This window comes from Cucurbita pepo, chromosome 13 (genome assembly GCF_057944985.1).
Source record: "Cucurbita pepo subsp. pepo isolate OVF chromosome 13, ASM5794498v1, whole genome shotgun sequence".
Taxonomy (NCBI): domain Eukaryota; kingdom Viridiplantae; phylum Streptophyta; class Magnoliopsida; order Cucurbitales; family Cucurbitaceae; genus Cucurbita; species Cucurbita pepo.
In genome coordinates, this window is record NC_141810.1 from 13,726,633 (window position 1) to 13,750,472 (window position 23,840).

Below are 23,840 nucleotides of genomic sequence, written 5' to 3' on the forward strand. Positions count from 1 at the left end.
CTCTGCACGTGTACCCTAAAGTTGGTGCTTTTACTTACACATAAATGTTTTAAATAAATTTCATTTTTATTTATTACTGTTTTTTTTTTTTTTTTTTTTTTTGATTTAAATGGATTCGTATTTAGAAACAACGTTTTCAATCGTATTGTGATCGATCGTAAAAGATGTGTGGCTTACAATCAAACCCGCATGAAAAAAATTATATCTGGTTTGATCGTCTTATGAGGAATGTGAAGCATTAGGTAAAAAAACTCGAACCCAACACGTGAAAACCACAAAGGACTCGTTCAAAGAGTCTCAGAAATTAGAGTTTAGAGCTCAACTTGGAGTACAAGTCCGAGAAGTTTTAAGAATCAACAAGCATTCACTGTGTCACAATTACACTCTTACAGTAGTGGGGCAACGATCGTGCAAAACTTGTTCTACCGACCACAGTAAAAAAAAAAATCATCATAACCCCACAAATTCCATTTGTTTACAATGCCTTGAAGAACAACAAAGAAGAAGAAAACAACACTTGTGCCCACTAACCAAAAGATTCAAAGTGTGAGGGCTATGGTTCTAAATAATGAATAAGAACAGGGAGTGTAACAGTTACAAGGATAATACAAACAGGGAACCCCCCAATACAAGCAGCCTAGCTGCAGCCCATCTCTATCACGACTTTGCCATCATAGAAACCGAGTACGGTTCATGACCGTGAACTCTCACACGATAGATGCACGTATGGGACGGGCTTCCATGGTTAGACGAGAAATCTAATCGGATCGTGTCAACGAGACCAGAGCCTGTTGTCTCCACCACGTCGAATGTCTGGGCATTGCTCTTCTCGAGGTCGTATGTAAAGTCAGCCAAGAGGAACATATTTTCGGCATTGACAGCTGAATTAGCATCGTCGCCGTGAAACCATCCAGATACCCTGCAATCTTTAGGCGCGCTCGATCTATCATACGCTACACTCTGTCCAGAAGAGTCAATTGTGAAGCCAAATTAGTGAAAGGTAAACCAAGTCCGTAATGGAAAAGAGCAACAAATTGCACAGTGCGGAAACAGAACTAGTGATACATAATATAGGAAGAACCCCAATTCAACCCAATACTAATCCTCCTTTTGTAGCTAGAAATTTTCTGACCTCACTTGATCTCACAAACTATTGCTCGGTTTCACTAGATCACCGCAAGACCAGACAAGTGACTCCTTCGCCTCCGGTCTTTAAAGTTCAGTCATTTCCTAAGCTAAGCAAGCAAAACCCTCGTCTTCTATGATAATCCAAGCAGCAGCTTCATGAGTCTACTCAGAACCAGTCAATTTCTAAGCCATTCGTTCTCCCCCCTCTTGGTTGGCGTTTGCCAGCCACTGAACAATTCTAGACTTAAAGAAAATCATAAAACAACCAATTTTTGAAAAGCACTTGGATTTAAACTCATGGGTGTGTGAAGGATATACTTATTTGACATGAAGACCGGCCAATGAAGGTTCAAATTAAAGTAATCGCCCAAGATTAAAATATACATAGAACATTCAAATTTGATGCATTTAACACATTCGTTTAGTAAAAAAACCAAACTTAAACACTTTCATTTTTATTAGTACTAATCTACCAGACAAAAGGTGATCTATTTATTGATAGAATAATACCTCTTCACAATTCCATTTCAATCCACAGTACACAATACAATAATGAAGCAACTTAGAGCTAACTCAACCAAATAATTATTGAACTAACTGTTGAGATCCTACATCGGTTGGGGAGGAGAACGAAACATTTTTTATAAGGGTGTGAAAACCTCTTTTTAGCAGACAGTTAAAAACTTTGAGGGGAAGCCCAAAAGGGAAAGCCCAAAGAGGACAATATTTGCTAGTGGCGAGCTTGGGTTGTTACAAATGATATTAGAGCCAGACACCGAGCAAGCGAGGAGGCTGAGGCTCGAAAGGGGGTGGACATGAGGCACTGTGCCAGCAAGGACGGTGGGCCTCGAAGGGGGGTGGATTATGAGATCTCACATCGGATGGAGAGGAGAACAAAACATTATCATAAAGGCGTGGAAACCTTTGAGCTTTATCTCCAAATTACAATGCTTTTTGTATATTGATTAAAGAATGAAGAGTAAGTAAGTGGGACCGAGAATTGGTGCAACCAATAGACTGCAGAGAATAATTGGTTACAGTTTCATTTTGGCTACACATTGAGGGACTAGTGAAAGTCTTTTAGAAACATGTGGTAGATACCCTTTTTTCAATCTTTATCATCCATATCACAGCCCTCTCGTATTTTCAAATCTTCTCTACCCCAAATCTCAAAAATGACTATCAAGTTAATCACCTGCCACCAAGGTCATCCTTTCCGGTGTATATCCCACAAAGATTAGTATAAGAACATGCAACCTGACTTGTTCCAAGCACAATGACTAGAAAACACATCGGGAGAGCACGGTAATGCTCTCTAGTGGGTACGTACCACTTAAACTAAGATCGCAATATTAAAGAATTTATCCATCAAAATTGGAACATATGACAAGAAAGATAAGATATAAGATATGTCTAGAAAATATGTCTCCTAAGTCCCATGTTTGAAAAAACATATCCGATGACTATATTCTGCCTTCATTTTAACTATGCGAGGGTCTGTATGACAGAACTTGTTTCAGTAAAGAAAAAGTTAACAGAAATGGAAGGGGACGAGCAAGACCACATATCTATATCAGAGAAAAAAAATAAATAATAAATCAAATTTCCTTAGTCAGAACGACTCAAGCCCACTGCTAGCAGATATTGTCCTCTTTAGGCTTTCCCTTTCGATCTAACCCTCAAGGTTTTTAAAACGCGTCTACTAGAGAGAGGTTTGCACACCCTTATAAAGAATGCTTTGTTCTCCTCTCCAACTAGTTTCGACACCCTTATAAAGAATGCTTTGTTCTCCTCTCCAACTTGGGATCTCACAATTCACCCTCCTTTAGGGTCCAGCATCCTCACTGGCACTCGTTTCCTTTTCCAATCAATGTGGGACCCCCAATCCACTCCCCTTCAGGAGCCAGCGTCCTTGCTGGCACACTGCCTCATGTCCACCCGCTTTGGGACTCAATCTCCTCACTGGGCATCCTGGCTCTGATACCATTTATAATAGCCCAAGCCCAACGCAAGCAGACATTGTCCTCTTTGGGCTTTCCCTTTCGGGCTTACTCTCAAGGTTTTTAAAACACGACTACTAGGGAGAGGTTTCCACACCTTTATAAAGAGTGCTTTGTTCTCCTCCCCAACCGATGTGGGATCTCATAACGACGACCATGAAGAAACCAGAACTTACATTATGCTGCAACACCTACCCAATCTATGTATCTATAAATCTATTAATCTTTCCTAAGTTTCTACTAAAACAGAACAACCCCCAACTTAACTAAGCACATAAGGAACAAATGTTGCGTTCATATCTCCCAAGAGTGTCCATGGTTCTCTTCACAACTCATGGGATAAAATACCATTTTTGTTCTTTCTCAATCATAGCCCCGCTAGTACTGTAACAACCCAAGCACACCGCTAGCAAATATTATCCTCTTTGGACTTTTCCTTCGGGCTTCCACTCAAGATTTTAAAACCGTCTACTAGGGAGAGGGTCTAACCTTACTCTGACCAATGTCTCACACTATCCAAAGACTAACTCTGATACCATTTGTAACAACCCAAGCCCACCGCTAGCATAAGGGAAAGCCTAAAAGAGGACAATATTTACTAGCGGTGCAGTACCCACCAACAAATGCTCATTCCTATTTCAGCGAGTTTCAAATGAGATATCTACCGTATGGAAACACATATTTGGATATTAAAACAAAAACTATAAACAATTCTAAGAAGAAATAGAAGTATCACCTTGGCAACATGCTCTAAAGTAATAGCTTCTGGAACAATGGCTGTTCGTAGCTTGATTTGAACGAAGCCACTACTTCCTTTCAAGGGGAAGCACTGCCCGGGCTCCCCAAAGCTCGGTTTGAGCATCTTATCTGCATCACTATGAACCCCATTCCTCACACTTTTTGAAAACCAATTACTTGTCCTTCCTATATACGGCTCCGAATGCTTTACAACCATTGCCCCACCAGAAGAAAGAGCATAATCCACCCTACCAAGCCCATCAGCCGCATGCTTCTGAATCTCCCTCTCAATCATCTCCCTTGCATACGCCCTTATGTCATCCAAATTCGCAAATCGTTCATCAAATTCACTGTTCTTGGCCTTCTTCAATTCCTCATAAATTTTATCAAATTCTTGCTTCGACAACCAATCGGCCGCCCTTAATTCACTCAAAGACCTTTCCAGATCTTCCCCCTTGTTCTGCAGCATCTTCAAACCGCTCTCAAGATCAGCAGTTTTCTCCTCAATCTTCTCGTCAACTTCCCTTCTCAACCCCCCGATCTCATTCTCAATCTTCCGATCCATGACCTCCACCTGAACCTGAAACATCTTCGTAGTGGTCTTCAAGGACGTTTCAACTTCCGCAATCCGCCCCTCGACTTCTGAAAATCCCATCTGATTTTCCACCGTTCCTTCGCCGGACTTTAGGGCTAATTTCCTAATCATTTGAACCAACCCTAAAAGAACAATCAATAGCACAAAATTCTTCGTGAATACGCTAAGAATAGTTACCCATCGAGGCTTATCCGTCTTCGCAAGTACTTTTCTGCTCCGCCGAGGGGAGATGGTGGAATTCGCAACAACTTTCTTGATCTGAAGTTGATCCCTAGAGGGCCGCTCGAGAACAGCCTCACCTCTAATCGAATGATGGCTCATATCCCTACTATTTCCACCGGCGACCTTATCCTCGCCGACACCGCCAATCCCGGCAGTAGCGGTATTGGAAAGAGGATTGGCACCATCAGCGGCCAACATTTCAATACTTGTCCCCTTCTTCTCCGAAACCAAAACCGGCCTCCTCCGCGCTGCCGGATTCGCCGTTATCGAGACGGTCGAAGCCGACATTTCTGTGGCAGATTTTCACAATTCTTACAGCAAAAGAATCCCCAAAAATGCAAGAAGCCCTAACACAGTTGAAGATCGAATTTGAAAAAACGTAGGAACATACAAGAATGATTGAATGTGTGTGTAAACTGAGATTTTGAAATTTCTGAGAAAAAAAGCCGAGAAATTTGGGAGGGAGAAAGGACAAATATGGTGGCAAAATTTGATTTCCGAATCGAGAAAAATTGAAAATTTAATGCGCAAAAACTGAATTGAATTAACCCACTCCAAATCAACTGCCTACCAATCTTTGGGCTGGGCTTGGATGGGCTTCCATTACCACCGGCCCAGCCCACTGGCCCAGTAGCATTAGTGTCGTAAATACCCTTTTTCTCTTGTTTAATTTTTGCATTTAATTGGATTAAATTAGTAATTAAATTTTAATTACATCATAATTGGTCACTAAATATAAAATATAAAGAATAAACTATCTTTTCACATAGTCTAATTAAAAATAAAATTTAAATCGACCGACCAAGTAAACTTCCATCGGTCCCTAAATTTTAGATATGAGTACTAAAAAAAGTCTCCGAAAAGTAATTTTTTTAATGACAATTTAGTCCTTGAACATTTGTTTCCAACAATTTAGTCCTTAAATATTAGTCGGTTTATAACTATTTAATATTTAAATATTAGTTTGTTTCTTAACCATTTAGTTCTTGAATATTAGTATGTTTCTAACTATTTAGTCCTTAAATATTCGTGTGTTTTTAACTATTTAGTCCTAAATTATATTAGTTCTGTTTCTTTAGTCCTTAAATATTTGAGACATTCTGTTTCTTTAGTCCTTACACATTCGTCTGTTTCTAACCATATAGTCCTTAAATGCAACCATCGTTTCTAACCATGTAGTCCTTAAATGGAACAATCTATTGTCTGTTTCTAACCATTTAGTTCTTAAATGGAATCCTTATTGTTCTGTTTCTAACTATTTAGTCTCCTTAAATGGAACAATCTATTGTCTGTTTCTTTTTCTAACCATTTAGTTCTTAAATGGAATTCTTATTGTTCTGTTTCTAACCATTTAGTCTCCTTAAATGGAACAATCTATTGTCTGTTTCTAACCATTTAGTCCTTAAATGGAATCCTTATCGTCTGTTTCTAACCATTTAGTACTTAAATGGATCCCTTATAGACTGTCATTAAATAGAACAATCTATTATGGAACAATTTAGTCTCGTTAGTCCTTAGTCCTTCCTTAAATATTCGTCTGTTTCAATCCGGTTTGTTTCTAAATATAATTTGGTCCCTATAGTGCAAACTATTATACACATTTAATGAAATGTTTTTGAAAATTATAAGGTTAAAAATAAAAAAATTGACACGTATTAGAAATTAAAGTGAAACAACAATAACCATATATATATATTATATATCTTTTTTTTTCTTCTTATGAAACTCGTTGAAACATTGTTTTTGTTTGTTTTTGAAGCTGAACTAAAAACTTTATATGACAAATCACAGAGACACTCAAAGTTACAATGGTCCCATTATAATCTCTTCTCTACCACTGATTAATATAACAGACCCCACTAATAAGTACAAACAAAACCTGAAGATAGTTAAAAACGAACTATCAAACCCACCACGTACACTTTCTTCTTTACGAGTGTGAGGAGGAAGACAGAGTCGATGTCCAAGTTAGAACGGCGCTGACGATGTTCTTCGAAGCTGATACTTCGGCTCCGGTGAGGGTGCCAACGGTAGCATCTTTTCCAGCTCCTGAACATGCAAAACAAACACTCCTTGAAGCAAAAACAAAACAATAAACAAAACGTTCCTTATAAGGGTGTAGAAACCTCTCTCTAATAGACGCGTTTTAAAACCTTGAGGGAAAACTCGAAAAGGAAAGCCCAAAGAAGACAACATCTACTGGTGTGGTGGGCTTGAGGTGTTACAAATAGTACCAGAGTCATACATCGGGCCTGGACCCCCAAGAGGGGTGGATTGTGAGATCTCATATCAGTTGGAGAAAGGAACGAAACATTCCTTATAAGGGTATGGAAACCTCTATCTGACAGATGCATTTAAAAACTGATGACAATATCTACTAGTGGTGGACTTGGACTGTTACACTTAGATTAGTCTATAAAAACGGTTCAACCCTATAACATTTGGAGTTGAAAAACGCTACATCATGAGTTTTTAACCTCGAAAATATCCAGGTCGACTCACTAGCTAATCTCGATAACGATGACAGCACAAGAAAACATGTTACAAAAATAACAAGCAGAGTCATCCACATGTCAACAGCAGTATAGTATATAAGAATTGAGGTAAACAAATGTCAATGCAGATCCACAGCCAACAACCAGATATCAACAACTGCTAATGTCAATGCAGGATGCTAGATAGACTCAATTTTTTCAACCCCTGGTCTCCACCGAGGCGGTGAGGGTGAGGTTCCACATCAGTTAGAGAGGGGGAACGAAACATATCTTATAAGGGTGTGGAAATCTCTCCCTAATAGACGCGTTTTAAAATCGTGAAGCTAACGACGATACATAATGGGTCAAAACGGACCATATCTATTAACAGTGGGCCTGGACTGTTACAAATGGTATCAGAGCTAGACACTGGACAGTGCGAGGCACTGGTCGGATTAGGGCTATACCCTCTCCATAGTAGACGTGTTTTAAAACCTTGAGAGGAAACTCAAAATGGAAAGCCCAAAAAAGACAATATCTGCCAGCGGTGGGCTTGGAGCTGTTACAACCTCATTAAAAAAAGAAGCAGAAATAACGCTATTGAACTAGATTTACAATGACATGCTTAAAAGGCAAACAAATTTCTTTAGAATGATCGTTCTAGGCTCTAACATCATTGAATGTTGTTGAATTGGTCATAAATAACCAACTCGATTTGATCCGGTCAAACGTTTCGAAGAACTATTCTACTACCCGATGGTATACTGTCAGAAGATTTTCGGGTCAGAGATGAACGTTAAAAGTGTCATTTGCTAACATATTGGGCTACTAAAAGTCGGAAGGAAAAGGATAAGCGTATCGATTCATGCTCGGAAAAGGTCCTAGGAACCGACACTTGAAATTTTCAAGCTTTGAAGCTTGCAATCTTATGAAGGACCCAACAAGCCTTATCTCAGTTTCATAAACTAGTTGGGTATTTGAGTCGAAAACATAGACAAAGTAAAGCACTTCGAACTTCGTCGACAAATCGAGCCAACATTTATGGATGTTAAAAACTTTACTATTACCGATGCAAGGCCTGGAGTTACTTTTAGAGCTGATAAACGAGGAAAGGCAAGGAGACCCACTCTTCCTGGTCTTGTTCTAGATGCGCACGAAATACGTCAATTTAATGGCACGGGCTGAAGAAGCGAAATTCGATCTAATAATGGCATAGTGAGATCGGATGAACTCAGATATGCAGTCAGTGATTTTCTCTCGTACGTCGTTACGAGCATTATGGGGATCTAGTAAATCAAAAGGTGGGCTAGAATATAGACAACCCGACAGCATACGAAGACAAACAAGCGAAGTGGGCAAACTCAGGTCGGATGAACTCAGTTCCGTTATTGTACTCGTTAAACAAAAACTTAAAAGCATATGTGCCTAATGTGAGGTGACTCGAGTCGACCAGTCAGCTATTAAGGAAAATATTCGACATCCATCAACGTTCAATATTTAAAGAAAACTAACCTTCCGTTTCCGGAGCCTTTCGTTCTCCTCTTCCAAACGTGAAACTTTATTCTCCAGTTCATTGGTATATGCCTGTTCAAAGTGGTAATTGAGGAAAATGGAACGAGAAATAGAGAGAAACAAAGTACTACGATCTTCTAACTTTACCAAACCCGAAGATTTTAAAAATCACCTGCTTCCTTGCTCGTGAACGAGCGGCAGATTCCCGATTCTTTATCATCCTTTTCTGTCTACGCTCGACAGTTTTCTCAATCATGTCTTCAGGCGCTCCTCTTTTTCTCCCAGATGTCGGTGTGTCCGATAAAGTTCCCATTAAAGGAGTTTGTAACGCCATCTGGTTGTCTACATATGGAACATCCATCACAGCACCAGCCCCCACGTGCAGTGGCTGGGGAATAGGCTGGCCCGACATGTAAACCCCCATCATTGCTGCTTGTTGAGACTGATACGGAGGTTGCGGGTACTGCATCCACTGCGTTTGTTGAAACTGTGGCGTGATATTTGCATCAATTTCAACAACAGAACCCGCTCCTTTTTTATTTGACGACGTTTCAGCAACCACCCCTGCTTTCACTAGAAAATCCTCCAACGTCATCTCTCCCAACGTCGGTTGCTGTTCACGAGACTTCTTCTCCTCACTATTTTTGCTTTGTTGAATATCTCTCCACACCTCATCAACAGTCTTTTTACTCAGAGCACCATTCAACGAGAGGCTAGCCTGACGTTGTAGGGACGTTTGATTATCCAAGACGATATTATCCTCATTCTCCTTACCAACCGTTTGGTTCGCCTCAGCACTCCACACATTCTTAAGAAGCTCGTCGAGATTCATACTGATTAACGGCTTTCCTAGATCTCCCAACTGATTTTGGACCTCATCCAACGTGAGATTATAGAGCGAGCTTTGACGAACCAACGGCTGGAACTGTGATTGTTTGCCATTCGGATCACCTCCAGCCTGAGACCCCATAGTCTGAATCCCCATTCACCTAATCCAACTCAAATTTTAATCCATACCTCAAATCCAAACTTCCATACACAACATTATTCAAACCTATAGGTAGCGAAACCACCTCATTTCACTCGAGACAACCAAAGCCGATACCGTGGAAACTAATCCAACAACGTTCTGCATAAGACATAGAACAAGTACCAATTCAAACAGATATGCATATTGATCATTAGATGAGATCCAGAAACAAGAATATCCAGCAATGAACATGATCTATAACACAACGAACAAGTAATGATCCAAAAGCAAACTCTAAGACTCCAAGAACTGTCAAGAACATCTTGAAGAACAAACTCATTCTAATAAAACCCAGAAATTGAGTTAATGGTAGACAAAACCCTACATGCAGAGACATAATGCATAGCCAATAGCCACCAGTGATCAGTAACTCAGAAACCCTAAACCTAAAACCATGATCCAACTATCTTTTAAGCCAACAAAATCATTTTCCAGCATCAGTGATATCAATGGAACTGCCAGAATATCAAAATTTGGTGAATGGATATGAATCCAAGACATTCAAAGCACTGATATCAAACAAAAAGGGAAAAATGGTTGAAGTTCTACACCAAAGAGAATCACATCGATGAACAAGAACAACAAGAACAACAAAAACAGGTCTGCATGCAATGATATCAGTGAGTTCCACTAAAAACCCAAAAAATTAGAAGAAATCACAAACGGATTAAACAGAAAACAACATTCTAAGATGAACACAAGTAAGTAAAACACAAATTTCCAGAGAAAAACAGAAAAAAACGAAGAGAAAACCTAAATGGGTAACGCAGAGAAACGAATAACAAGGGATTGAAGTGATACCTGAAGAGGAATTCGAGGGAAGAACAAGAGAAGGATCTAAGAAAGAATGTTGGATTGAAAAAAGGAGGAGAAATTCATGAAAAATAGGGAGAAAAGGGGAAGAAGATGGAAGAGAAGGAGAAGCCCAGGTGTGAGAGACGATGTGGGCAAACCAAAAGGGGGAAAGAAATTACTGTCTGAGAAACAAATAAAATCCCTTTTTTTTTTTTTTTTTTTTTTTTTTTTTTTTTTTACGAACAGAAACAAATTTAATTGGGCGAAATTCTGAGTCTTCGTTCTATGAATTATACTGTTGAAAGAGAAATGGTTCCATGTTCACGCCCTCATGCGGTAATGATGAGACCCCATTTTCATTTGTCTGCTTCTGCCACCGTTTACGAGGCTTCTGTTCCCCTCTCCAAATTTTTATTTATTTATTTATTTATTATCAATTCATTTTCAAATTTAACCTTTAAGGATTATAATTTTTCATTAATTTTGGTGAAAATAAATAAATAAGTTAATTAAAATGTAATTTAAAATATATTTTTTTAAAAAGAATAATAATAATAATAATAATAAAGGAGAGAGATTATTTTTGCATGTATCGTATAACTCATTTTTTGTCATGTCTTGAAAGACTTTCTCTCTCGAATTTATCGGTTTGTTCAATTAGGTGAACATTTATTTATTTATTTATTTATTTATTTATTTATTTATTTTCCTTTTGTTGGATTATATATTGAAATAATTTAATTTCTTATTTATTTACATATTTTTATTCCAATTATCGACGCAAAATCTGCATATGGGAACATTAAGGGTGATTTCATTCCTTTTATTTTATTTATTATTATTATTATTATTATTATTATTATTAATCCGTATATAAAATTTCAATGGTCTTATTGGTCATAAATTTTTAATTTTGTATTAATTTGATTGAACAAGACATATGGCGAATATGTTCGTAAATAGGTTTCATTCAGTAATTATATGATTAAATTTGATTATGCTCGAAAGACAAAACAAATAAAAGAAAGATTTGCACTAAACCTAAACCTTAAAACAATCATTTGTTTTGGACTTTTCGAACGTAGGCTTGCTCCTTCAAAATCAAGTGGCAAAGACGGGCTATTATGCCTGTCGGCTCCTATTGAGGTTCGTGCTTACTTGTATGCCAAAACAATAAGGTCTAACGACTCCTATTCTATGTAGGAAACGAGGTCTGTTTGCTCCTAAATCTCGATCTCGTAGCTTCGCTCCTTCTTTCACTCGTTCTCTTTTCTTTTATTTCCCGTCTATGTTGTTACAAAATACCACTAAACTTTTCTGCAATGTCTGCATCTCTTCAATTGAATGGTCTATCTATACATTTACATTCAGAGTACCAATCAGATATGGTTCCAATTATGTGTAAATAACCTTGAAACAAGTTCAATATAATTTCAAATGGTACACAAGAATCAAACGCCAGCTGATGATCACTTCCACCACCAAAACTGTCGAAACAAATATATCTTCCTCATTCGAGCGTTATAAGTCAAGAACGCTCGGGCTTTCACCGGATCCGCGTTCAAATATTCGAAGGCGTACATCTGTTTAGCTTCCTCCAAACCATCAACCTCCATTACAGCTTCTAAGAGTTCATTAGCATCTATCGAATGTTTGCTCAGTTCCATTGCATCGGCCAGACGACGAATACTGGACGCCACGGCTAGCATTGCATCTTGGAGAGCTTCAGATGCCCGTGGCCTTTTCGGATGTTGTCTCTGTGGACTGTTTGGCAGAGGGTCCTGACTACCATTGGGCAGTTCTGCATATTCGGACGGTCCAGTGTACGACTCTGTATCGTCTGTTTCGCTAAGATCTTCAGAGCTTGGGGAGTGAAACGACGCAGACTCTTCTACAAAGTTCCTAACCTGCAGTGGACGGTTTCCATCCTTCATCTTCGTCCATCGACTCGGAGCCTGATAATTGCCACAAACAATGTTTAGTTCATCATACATCTCTATTGGCTTCCCTCTGAGTCCTCTTGCATCGGGGTGTGCCTATTCCATGAATTGAACATCATTATACATGAACTATTCCATATTAGTTGCGATGTTTAGATTTGAAGAAGTGATGAGAGAAGCATTTACTCACTGCCACATATCTCTTCCAAAGTTCTTCACTGTCACAATCAATCATCTTCGAAGTCGGGTTCCACCGAAACCCATCTCGACAAAGAATATCCTTGATTACTTTGTATCTCTTCTTAATTGTCTTAAGGCGATTGATAACTTTCTGGTTGTTCAAGTTTAAGTTAAAATGACTATTGACAGCAACACATGCAGCTGTATATGCATTTTCATTAAAGCATCTCTCAATTTTATTCCCATTTCTGGCCTGAACAGCAAGAGCTTCAATAAGGCACTTGTCCATTGCAACTGACCAAACAACATTCCTTCCTTTGTGCTTAACATCCCTTCTTTGCCCTAGCAGGCCATATGACTCCATTCCTGTATAAGAAGTTCATCAATAGTATTCATTTGCATTAGTCCATGGAAACGCCTTTTAATATAGATCGAGTTGGAGAACTTCCCAGAATACTTCATGTCAAGGTCTACTTACTTTTAGTCATCTAGAAACATGTGCTGGATATATGCTTGTGATGACTGCAGAAAAGGAAGAGAAATCAGAGCAATCATGGGAGACAATCATACAACTCCTTGAGATAGTATAGAACTAAACTACTGGGATGTGCCACTGAAGATCAACGTGCAATTGACTAGTTTTAACATTTCCACGAGATGGTTTGTTTCGACGGAGAAGAAGATGAGGAAAATCTAGAATTGTGACAAGGATGGCTGTAAGACGAAAGTCAGAGCACGACTCTACCGAGAAATTCCCAGTTGAAACGATTATGATTGAAAACTTTCTTTTGCGCAAGAAAGCAAGATTGAATGTGCTCAACTGCTGATCATCAAACTAGAACAATAAGCTAAAGAAATCATCTCACATGAACGGAGTGCTAATGAAACTTTACAAGGAAATTGGGTGTCCTGTTTCCCAACTCATAACTATAGGCAATAGCAGATTACACTTATGAGATCCCACATCCCGATGAGGGGAACGAAGTATTCCTTACAAGGGCGTGGAAACCTCTCCCTAGAAGACGCTTTTTAAAACCTTGAAGGGAAGGCCCAAAGAGGACAATATTTGCAAGCGGTGGGATTGGGCTATTATAAATGGTATCAGAGCCAGTCACCGGGTGGTATGCCAGTGAGGACGCTGGCCCCCGAGAGGGGTGGATTGTGAGATCCCATATCGGTTGGAAAGAGGAACAAAGTATTCATTATAAGAGTGTGAAACCTCTCCCTAGGAGACACGTTTTAAAACCTTGAGGGAAGCCCTTGAAGAGAAAGCCCAAAGAGGACAATATCTACTAGTGGTGGACTTGGGTTGTTACAAGATCGCATGGCCGAACATGCTTATAATCAAACCCAAATCAGGCATTTAAATATTGGTACAGATATATGTTGCACACTATGCCTTAATGAAGATGAAGGGTGGCCCAAAATTAGACACATAAACATGGGAGCTACTACGGCAGTTGAGAGAATGTACCATAACCAATCCATATTTCAACCAGTATGAAAGGACAGCAAGCTCGTACTCTTTTTAAACTAGTATAACATATATCAGCCGAAGTATAGCTCAACTCGTTTCGACATCTACTCTCAACCAGAAAGATTAGAGGTTCGAGTCCCCCAATCCCATATACGAGAACAATGTTAGTTCTTATTAGTTCCATGTTAAAAACAAACGTAATTTGAACACCAACCTTTGCAAAGGCAGTTTCTGTTGATTTAGATGAACAAAACAAAAAAAATCATAACGTCTATTTCCACTTCAAAAATGAAACAAAACAGAGTAAAATTTAACGAACGAGTCAGAAACAGACATTTCTATGGAAGAACACAGAAACTGAGACTGAGAGTACGTACACAATTGGCATCACTAAACACTAAAGCTCTAGGATAATTTTTCTTCATCAACATATATAACAAGATTGCATATAAACGCAGTTTCAATCTCTCAGACTACGTAACACTCGCAATTCCTCTCCATCCCCAACAAAATTCATCTCCGAATCAAAGTTTCAGCCAAAACAGACTCTCATTATACGAACAAAGATTGAAGAATAATACCTCAACGATCCGTCCAGCACAAGTTCAACGGAGGGAACTGAGATTGAGGCAAAAAAACGATCATATTAGAAACTGGAAAGCTCTCAAGAAAAATCAAGAACAGAGAGTAAACAAAAAAGAAAAGTTACCGGAATCCGGCAAATGGATTGAAGAGCGAGAATCAGATCGCGGATTCGTGAAGCATATTATGGCCAGTAGGGCGGCAACGACGAAGAAAATGAAAGGAATAATGAACAGTGAAGCTCCATTGGGGAAGAGTAGGGTTTTCTCGAGAAAATTTTTACTTTCTCGAAAACCAAACGCCAACGAGAAAATAATTCTTTTTCCCGGAAAATAATATTTTTTTTTTGGTTGCTGGATATTATGCTCTAGTACACTGGAGCTTCTCAAGTTATGCAAAATAACACCCAATCACGAGCTGACACGTCAACACTTCACCGACGGCCTTCAACATAAAAGTCAATGCCAGCAAGTTTTTCTTCTTTTGAAAAAAATAAATTATTTCTAAAATTTATGTTAATCAAAAAGCTTATTGATTGAATCAGGACGTCACAATCCTTCTTAGAACCTAAGTGATTTGACATTTTTGAACCCTATCTGTAACTCACTTAGGCTTGAGAAACAAAGAGAAGATGTGTATGAACGAGATATACAACAAGAAGGAAAATGATTGAATAGCAGAACTCCCGAACACTTGGTGATCTCAAATATGTCGATATCGATGGTGACTCATTATTTCTTCGAATAAAAGAGGATTATGTAAACACTACATAACCGACAACAAATCATACGATAATTACATTTTTCAATTCTCAAACTTTCATTAAACATTGGCTAATAAAGTTTGCCATCTTTATTAAAAAATTGTATGATTATTATAAATTTGACATAGAAGTTATTTATTATATGTAATTTATTTTTTTGTTAAAATCCAAATGGAGAATGGAATATATTATAAAATAATAATAATATCTCTCTCTCTCTCTCTCTATATATATAATAAAAACTTGATTATCTATAAAAATATATATATATTTGGGATTTAAGTTCAAATCCACAAATATATGATTTATATTTTATTTTTTTTTTCCTTTTTTACGATCTACTGCCTGTTTCAATACAACTTTTGCTGTTACAATTTTTTTTTTTTTTTTTTTTAATATAAGAAAAAAGAAAGAAGAAACAAAAAGGAAAAAGTGGTCAGAATTTGAAGAAACAGACCATTGAATCCCAATGTTCCAGACAAACCATGACAAAAGTTCAAAGTTATTACACAGTCATCTTAAGAAGCACTGAATTGTGCATTACAAACCTAAACAGATCCACATACAATGATTTGTTTTTTTCTGATGAACAAACAGGGAATCAAAATCCACCAAAAGAGACCAGAATAACTAACCTCCTTGGTCGACAACGACGGCTGCGATACCGTCTTCCTCTGAAGAGAGGGACAGTTTTCAGCTCTTTTCATTTAGAAGATCTGCTGAGAGATCAAGGAAGATCAGACATATGACACACTGCTGGCATGTTATTCCATGAACAAGAATCAAGACCCCATTCCAAGTGAGACGTCGAAATCTCAGATGGTAAGCGCTCGTAGTCAGCAGCTAAATCATCGCCTAGAAGCAAGGAGATGGCATCGGTCACATTGGCTGTGTCCTCCACGATACCCGAACTGCGGTCCTGCCAATCTGAAGCGAGCAAGGCATCTGGACGAGTGAATTCGACCCCGCTTTTGGATGCTCTTTCTCTCTCTGGGGTCCATGCGTGATCAAGTGGTTCTGATTTCACATTACTTCCTGCAGAGTTATTGCATAAGCTAGGCACAATAACAGTCTCTGAGTGCCGAGAGAATGAAACATATGTGATAGATATATGATGTTCGATCCATTCGGTCGATATTACTGGTCCTTTATACTTTTAACATTTGATGGAGTCCATCGTGAAACCTCGGACTAAAACTACTCTGAAACGTATCTATTAAAATAATACAATTTCAACATGGTGACACCATAATCGCAGAACAAAAATTGTATCCTCACAGGTTTCAATTCCAACAACAATATTGAGAGAGATAGGAGAAAAGAACCATCAATCATCCAAATATTGCATATGAACACATTATCATAAAATAAATCTCACTAACACAATGATATAAAAGACAATGCATTGTTTAAAATAGAGTGAATAAGCCTTATCACGATCAGAATACTTCAAAAAATTTGGGGAACCAAGATTTAAGTTAAAAAATCTATCATTTGAAGTTAGGATCACTTAAATTATATGTTACCTTCATATTAATAGTTACCGAAAAGATTCAAAATGGAATTTGTTAGGTCAATTTAAACATAATTCAACGAGTTAAGGCATATATCCTCGACCTTGGATACCATCTGACGCACACAAATGTAAGAATTAACTAATAAGTGATCAAGAATCTAAGCATTTAAATTGTATCGTGCATAAACCAGACCATTAAATTCACTCGAATATCGCACGTTGTAATTTTTATGGTTAACTTAACATGTCATCAAAAAGAGTTCTTGAACTTAAATTTGATAATTCTACTTCCACATACAAAAATATGAGTGTCTACACTTCATGACCTAATCTAAAATCCAAGTCCATGCATGAATGGTTGGTATGTAAAAAGAAAAAACTAATGATCAATACACCTCAACAACTGAGGTAAAATTTCAAATTAGTAGTCATTATATATAATAAAAAAAGATAATTCAAGTTCAGAGTAGGAAACTCACCAGAAAAGGCCTCAGTAAGAGCAGGATCTTCATATGAACTTCCAGTCGCACTGATTGGTGTGCACTCACTGAAAAGTGAGGAGGTAGAATGACCGAACGGGGAAATAGCCTCAGTATAGTCATCAATTTCTGTCTTACTTGCTGTTATATTGTAACTATCAGTTACATCACCTGGAGTAACACTGTATGAATTTGAATTTTTATCAGACGGGTGATTCTTTGGACAACCCAACGTCTTCGATTCATATATTAAAGCTTCTAGCAGGCCACTGTGGCGTGGTGAAGGGCAATCTGATCCCAACATGAAAGTTGGTGGAGATTGAATAAACGGATCAACTGATTCAAATATTGACGGCTGGATGGGTGTGTCCCAACTGCTCAAATCAGTTTCTGGATATTGGAGTGAAGGGAGCTCCAACTTCTCTGTCTCTTTCGAGTGCTGAGAAGCAGAGGAATTGCCATTTGTAAGGGAATGGCTACCCTCAAACGAGCCAAATGACATGGCATTCTTATTGGTAGGGTTAGATTCAAGAGGAAAAGGCGAGCCATATGACTGAGTAACTTGACCGTAGGAATTATCCTCAAACTGGTAAGGGGCTTTAACACCACCATCAGGACTAGGGAATAAGGATGCTGATTCCCGAAAGCGTTTTTGACGATGCATTGTTGATGGCATAAAACTACAAAGAGAAGAATCAAGACCTCTTTTCATCATACAACTTGAAATATCTGGAAGCTCCGACATATAAGATAAGGTATTATTAGGCTTCAAGCTATGGAACATGACATCCGGTATATCATAACTATTAGTCCGAAGAAGATCGTGACGATCTTTATCTACAACATTACTTCCACCAGTGTCTTGGGTCTGCTGTAATGCCTGCCATGTACGCAGACACACGTCTGGGGGATACAAAGGTAGACCAGCCCGCTGCCGCCTCTTAATTCGAGTGTTCCAGTAATTCTTGATTTCATTGTCTGTACGTCCAGGTAACTAAGGAAAAACAAAATAAATACCTTCAGTAAGGAAATGGAATAATTTCAAAAGATAAAAACTATAAAAAGCCTATTGCTAGGTTATTAAATCTACATCAAAGAATGGAAGGCTTGAATGGCAGAGAAGACATCTTAGCCCTCAATGAGCAATAGACAGATAGCATAGATGTAAAACATACAATTGAAACCATACAAAATAATTCGCGCGCAAATATGATGCAGCACAAATGTCAATACCTAAGTCATAAATGCAGAACATAAACTAAGACTGAACAAAAATGATTTTTGGCATTTCTTACGGCAAATTCCAGAAATCCCCCTTCCCTTTTGCAATTCTTATTCAATCCCATAAAAATGAACAAGAAACTCAACATATGCACACAAGATAATCAGTGTAGGTTATACTAATCACCTTGGCAGCTATAGAAGAAAATATGGAGAATCTTGAAACTTGAAAGTTAATAAGAATCCATCTAATAAAAAAGAAAAAATTTGTAAGAAACCAAACATTCATTGAAAAAAAAAAAAGAAAGAATACAAGGGTGTACAAAAAAACCAAACCTCCTTTTTGTAGTTAGTGTCTGGATTCTTTTTGTAATAGAAATAAACTCTTATTTTATTCTTTCTAGCTTCCTAGTTTTCGAGGAGATAATTAGTTAAATACATTAGAAGATTTTGTTAATAGAGAATGTTCAAGTATCAGTATTTGATCAACATATGAGAAGTCCATAACTAATACCAAAGAAATTGGAACAACATTGGGGAATCACACCTCTAGTGGCTAGACCATAGGTTACGTTAGAAAACGCTATAAAATGGAACGAAAAAACAATCTATCTAACTATAATATTTCACACTGAAACATCCGATTTGCTAGTCTTGTGTAGCTTACCTTGTAAGTCAGAAACAAGCTTTCATCTAATACTATCATCTAGAAATGAAATAAATTCCATAAATTTCAACTCTCAAAGCACTATTCTTCCAGGAAAAAGCAAGGAAATCCAAGCCAGAAATAGAAAATCACCAAAAACAAGAATTAAACTGGAAAGGAGATTGTGTATACGTACATGGGCTGCCATGCGAGCCCATTTGTTTCCCATTTTAGCATGCAGTTCAATTATTAGATGCTCTTCTTCTTCAGTAAATGCCCCTTTTTTCAAGTTTGGTCTGAGGTGATTGGCCCATCGCAAACGGCAGCTCTTCCCACAACGAGAAAGTCCAGAATGCTTCTGCACAGCATTCCAATTTCCCTCCCCATGCTTCTTTACATACTCTATCAAAATTTCATCTTCAGCAGACGTCCATGGTCCTTTCTTAAGAACAATACCGTTGGCATTCCCTCCGCTATCTTCGTCTACCAATGGTGATAATATCTGGTCTTTTGAAGGTATATTGTCTTCAATCTCAATTTTCGTATGCCGCATCTCTTAATTAGCAATCAAATAAAGATCCTACAAACAAATTAGGACTATGGATAAAACAAGAAAAGTTGAGAGAGAGTGTGCGGACTTAAACAAACAGTAGATAATTCATAGTGTTTTGATCAAATCTGAGTAGAAAAATATAAAGAACTAGAGATAGTTCACACTTCATCAAGAAACTAGATGAAGACTGAAAGCAATTACAATGTTTTTACTAATCACTAGTTCTTCATAAATGTTCGAAAAGTATATAGATCTCCCTGATCCATTAAAGGAAGAATCGGAACGAAGGAATTTCGAAAGCCAATTAAATTCTGACTCCATCGGGAAGGAAATAAATGAACGAAGTAATTAATCAACAATTGCGAAACTAATCTACTACCCTAACTTGGAAGAATCACTCATCATAAATTCTTAAAGTTTGATAACTCAAAGAGTAATTGACTCATTAATTGCAAAAGAAAATCGCAATTATTGCAACAGATACTGCATAATCAACGCAGAAAAAGGAAACCACAGCCTGCCAAATACAGATCTTCCTAGCTACGTCAAAATGAAGATCAAAACAGAACGAATAAATTTCCAAATATCGCGACCTAAACCCATACCAAATGCATCTCCATCAAGGAACGAAAAGAAAATCGATGTACCTGAATCGCGCCCCAACGATACAATAGATTCCCAAACTAATAGGCTTTAAATCGCCGACTTATTGAAAAGCACCAGAAACAATCGAACGAGAAATCAATAGCTCACTCGAGGTGCCGAATTGAGCTACCAGCAGAGAAAATAGCAACAATGGAAGATCTGAAACAGAGAAAATATCCAAAAGGGGAAAAATTACACAAAAAAGTAAAAATCAAAAATCAAAACCAGCTCGCGATGCGAAATCACTAAACAGATAATACAAACTCCATTTCACCAAAGTCATCAGAAAGAGAAACGATCGAAATGAGTAAAACAATCATCATCCATACTTCTCACTCCCCAAATCTAAACCCTAGCCCTCCTCAAAGATCCATCAACTGAAACCAAAATCAACAAACAAATTAAACATAGATCATAAACTCTCAAAGAAATGCTGACCGCAATTTGTGAAAGATGATGAAGAAGATCCTGGCATAGAGAGTACAACACATCATCTGGGATGATCCCAGAACCAAAAAAACCACAGAAAAAATACAGAGTGAGAGAGAAAACGAGAGAGTGTGTGATAGAAGATTAGTAGAGAGAGAAAGTGAAATGGAGAAATGGAGTAGAGCAGAAATGAAGTTCTTGACAGAAGATGAAATGGCCGAAAAAGAGCAAAATTAGGCAGAGAGAAAGGAGGAGAGAGTTGAATACATTTCCATCTTCCTTCTTCAATCGCCTCTTCACTGAAAATGAAAGCATCTTTTTCTTTTTCTTTTTTCTTTTTTTTTTTTTTTTTTTCTTTTCCCTTTTCTTAATTCAAACTCTTTTTTATTTATATCTTCAAATTCTCCATTTTTCATCGTTTCGTTTTCATGTGAATTTACAATTTTACCCTTCCATTCAAAACTTACGATTCGAGTTCGTATTCGATAACCTGAGTTGCTCGGGTCATATGTACACCTGCGACATAGTCCAATATACCTTACAATTTTTCAGTCGGGCACTGTAAACCAATTTTAAAAAAACACAACATTAGGCTCGATGGACATAATTATAGTACTGAGGTATGGTCGTCGTTTGCTAATTAACAAATATAAACTTAACCCATCCGTAAAAATGAAAAAACGATCGAAAGTATACGTACCTTTTTTTGATTTAACTCGATTCGACGTTCGTAAAATTTGAACTTTTTTATAAAATCGCAGTATAAACAAGTCGATATTCAACGCTGTTTCCTCGTAAACTCCCATATTCTCTGCTATGAATTCTATAGATAAGCTCGCATCCAATTTTATATATAATCAAAATTCAAGATATAAATATATTTATTATGTATTTTAAAATATTTGGGAGCTATTCAATTTCTAGATAATCTAAAAAATATATTTGAAATTAAAATTTCAAATTTTATTAATAACTAAATAAGATTTTAGATTTGATCAAATATTTAAAATTTTGAATTATATTTTTAAAAACTTAAAATAAAATTTAATTTTAATTTAGATTTTATTTTAAAATATTGTTTAATATTACTCTTTAAATATATTGAAACTATAATTAGAATTTACTAAAAAAATAATGTAAACATACATACATATATATATATATATATATATATATATATATATATATATATATATATATATATATATATATAGAAAATAAGGAATTTTGAAAAAAAAAAAGGAAAAATAGTAAAATATGATTAAAAAAATAGTGAATAACACAATTTAAAAAATAAAATAAATACCTTATATATCTATATATTTTTTATAGTAAAAAAAAAAAAAACTGCAAATTTGTTTTAAAATTATATGTATATAAATAAAAAAATGGTTTTCGGATAATTTAAATGTAAAAAAAAATAATTTAAACACTGACTATATTTTTAACGATTTTGTTTATTTTATATCAATTAAATTTTTTTTTTTAGAGAGAAAGGATAAATAAATGTTTTACACACGTTAAATATTTAATTATCCATCTTTAAATATTTATAATTTAATTTTGGTCTCATTTATTATTAATTTTTTAAAAAATAATTTTTATTAGTATTTTAAAATATATTTTATTAGGTGAAAACTATAATTATTATTAATTAAATAATTAAAAATGGAAAGAGAATCCAAACCCATATTTAGCAATTTAATGATCTTATAATGGAATAAAAAAAGATGAATAAAAAGAATTAAAATAATTATTAAAAAAAAATAAAAAGAATATTTCTAATTGAGAAAGAAAGAAAGCCCATACTCTTCAATTTTTCCTATTTTTTTGTTCCTTAAAATGCTCTGTCTCTTTCACTCCATTTATTGCAATGCCTTGTGATGTCAAACAAAGTGATTGCTTTCCCTTTCATTTTTAGGCTTAAATTGTGGGCTTGTTCGACATCTTTTTATTTTACCTATCGAGGTCGTGTTGTGGTCGGTCGTTTAGTAATGGGTCTGAAAAACTTTTGAATTTTTTCTGTTCATTAGTCGAGGTCGTACTATAGTCGATCGATCGATCGTTTAGTAGTTAGTTCGGAACGACCTTTTGAAAAATTATCCTTTCATTTGATTGGGTAGAAATTATATTCTAGTCGGTCCGTCGTTCAACAGTGAATCTATGTTTTTTAAAAATTAAAAAAATCAATAATTAAATTTATAATTTTGAAAGATTTGAGTACGATTTGAAAATTTATAAATTAAAATTTTAATTATTTTAGTAGCAAACATGTTGAAAATCTAAAATAAAAATTAATATTTTAACCCCATTTAATAATATTTTATTTTTAATTATTTAAAATCAATTTTATAAAAACAAATCTCACGGACATCCCTCAAAAAAAAAAAACATTTTTAAAATTTGACTAAATATATTGTAATTTAAAATATTTTTTTTTCCTTAAAAAAAACTTGAGTCATCATTTTATTTTAACGATAATTTGAGGTCAATGTCGAATGGGTGTCATACACTCCGAAACTTTAATACTCATTGGACATATATAGGGCATGTGACGCTCGTTCCATAGATATGTGGTAGGCACTAATTCTATAAGGTATTAATGTTTTTTTTTTTTTTTTTTTGAAAATTGGTGAATTAAAGATAAAAATATTTGTTAAAATTTTAAAAATATTTAAATGTATTAATGAAATTTATGGATATTAATGAGATATTTTAAAAAATAAATACAAATAATTTTAATAACAATAATAAAAAAAAAAATATATATATATTTTTAGAAGATTATTATTAAAATTTTAAAAAGTTTAGATATATATATATATATATTAAGAGAAAGTATATAATGTTAATTATTTTTATTTTTTTTTTAATGAAAATGTTTTTGTTGACCGCCTTTGACCTGCGATTCGCGG

The 23,840-nt window shown here is 36.1% G+C and overlaps 4 protein-coding genes across 9 annotated transcripts; all 4 read right to left on the reverse strand.

Annotated features, from left to right (window-relative positions):
• Positions 1-500: 500 nt before the first annotated feature.
• On the reverse strand, positions 501-5,197 carry LOC111808578 (SUN domain-containing protein 1). Its single transcript, XM_023694665.2, has 2 exons — positions 3,865-5,197; positions 501-960 (listed from the first exon to the last, which is right to left on the reverse strand). Exons 1-2 carry the CDS (start codon positions 4,969-4,971, stop codon positions 658-660), a joined length of 1,410 nt encoding a protein of 469 aa, XP_023550433.1. The 5' UTR covers positions 4,972-5,197; the 3' UTR covers positions 501-657.
• Positions 5,198-6,345: 1,148 nt separating this feature from the next.
• LOC111808581 (ABSCISIC ACID-INSENSITIVE 5-like protein 2) lies at positions 6,346-10,673 on the reverse strand. Of its 3 annotated transcripts, XM_023694669.2 has the most exons (5): positions 10,501-10,673; positions 9,743-9,798; positions 8,842-9,658; positions 8,670-8,741; positions 6,346-6,732 (listed from the first exon to the last, which is right to left on the reverse strand). In XM_023694669.2, the coding sequence occupies exons 3-5, from the start codon at positions 9,652-9,654 to the stop codon at positions 6,652-6,654; spliced, it is 966 nt and encodes a 321-aa protein (XP_023550437.1). In that variant the 5' UTR covers positions 9,655-9,658; positions 9,743-9,798; positions 10,501-10,673; the 3' UTR covers positions 6,346-6,651. The 3 variants fall into 3 exon arrangements, with proteins under 3 accessions (XP_023550437.1, XP_086973207.1, XP_023550436.1); XM_087117081.1 differs by lacking the exon at positions 9,743-9,798; XM_023694668.2 differs by having other exon boundaries at positions 8,842-9,798; positions 10,501-10,672.
• A 1,187-nt stretch (positions 10,674-11,860) lies between these two features.
• LOC111808583 (Myb/SANT-like DNA-binding domain protein) lies at positions 11,861-15,021 on the reverse strand. The gene is made up of 5 exons (XM_023694670.2): positions 14,801-15,021; positions 14,673-14,709; positions 13,093-13,136; positions 12,625-12,980; positions 11,861-12,530 (listed from the first exon to the last, which is right to left on the reverse strand). Exons 3-5 carry the CDS (start codon positions 13,100-13,102, stop codon positions 11,964-11,966), a joined length of 933 nt encoding a protein of 310 aa, XP_023550438.1. The 5' UTR covers positions 13,103-13,136; positions 14,673-14,709; positions 14,801-15,021; the 3' UTR covers positions 11,861-11,963.
• Positions 15,022-15,875: 854 nt separating this feature from the next.
• On the reverse strand, positions 15,876-21,294 carry LOC111808575 (transcription factor GAMYB). Of its 4 annotated transcripts, none has more exons than XM_023694657.2 (5): positions 21,193-21,294; positions 20,499-20,655; positions 19,495-19,878; positions 17,432-18,425; positions 15,876-16,471 (listed from the first exon to the last, which is right to left on the reverse strand). In XM_023694657.2, exons 3-5 carry the CDS (start codon positions 19,849-19,851, stop codon positions 16,164-16,166), a joined length of 1,659 nt encoding a protein of 552 aa, XP_023550425.2. In that variant the 5' UTR covers positions 19,852-19,878; positions 20,499-20,655; positions 21,193-21,294; the 3' UTR covers positions 15,876-16,163. The 4 variants fall into 4 exon arrangements, with proteins under 4 accessions (XP_023550425.2, XP_023550424.2, XP_023550427.2 ...); XM_023694656.2 differs by lacking the exon at positions 21,193-21,294 and adding an exon at positions 20,935-21,186; XM_023694658.2 differs by lacking the exon at positions 21,193-21,294 and adding an exon at positions 20,935-21,186 and having other exon boundaries at positions 16,329-16,649.
• Positions 21,295-23,840: the final 2,546 nt, after the last annotated feature.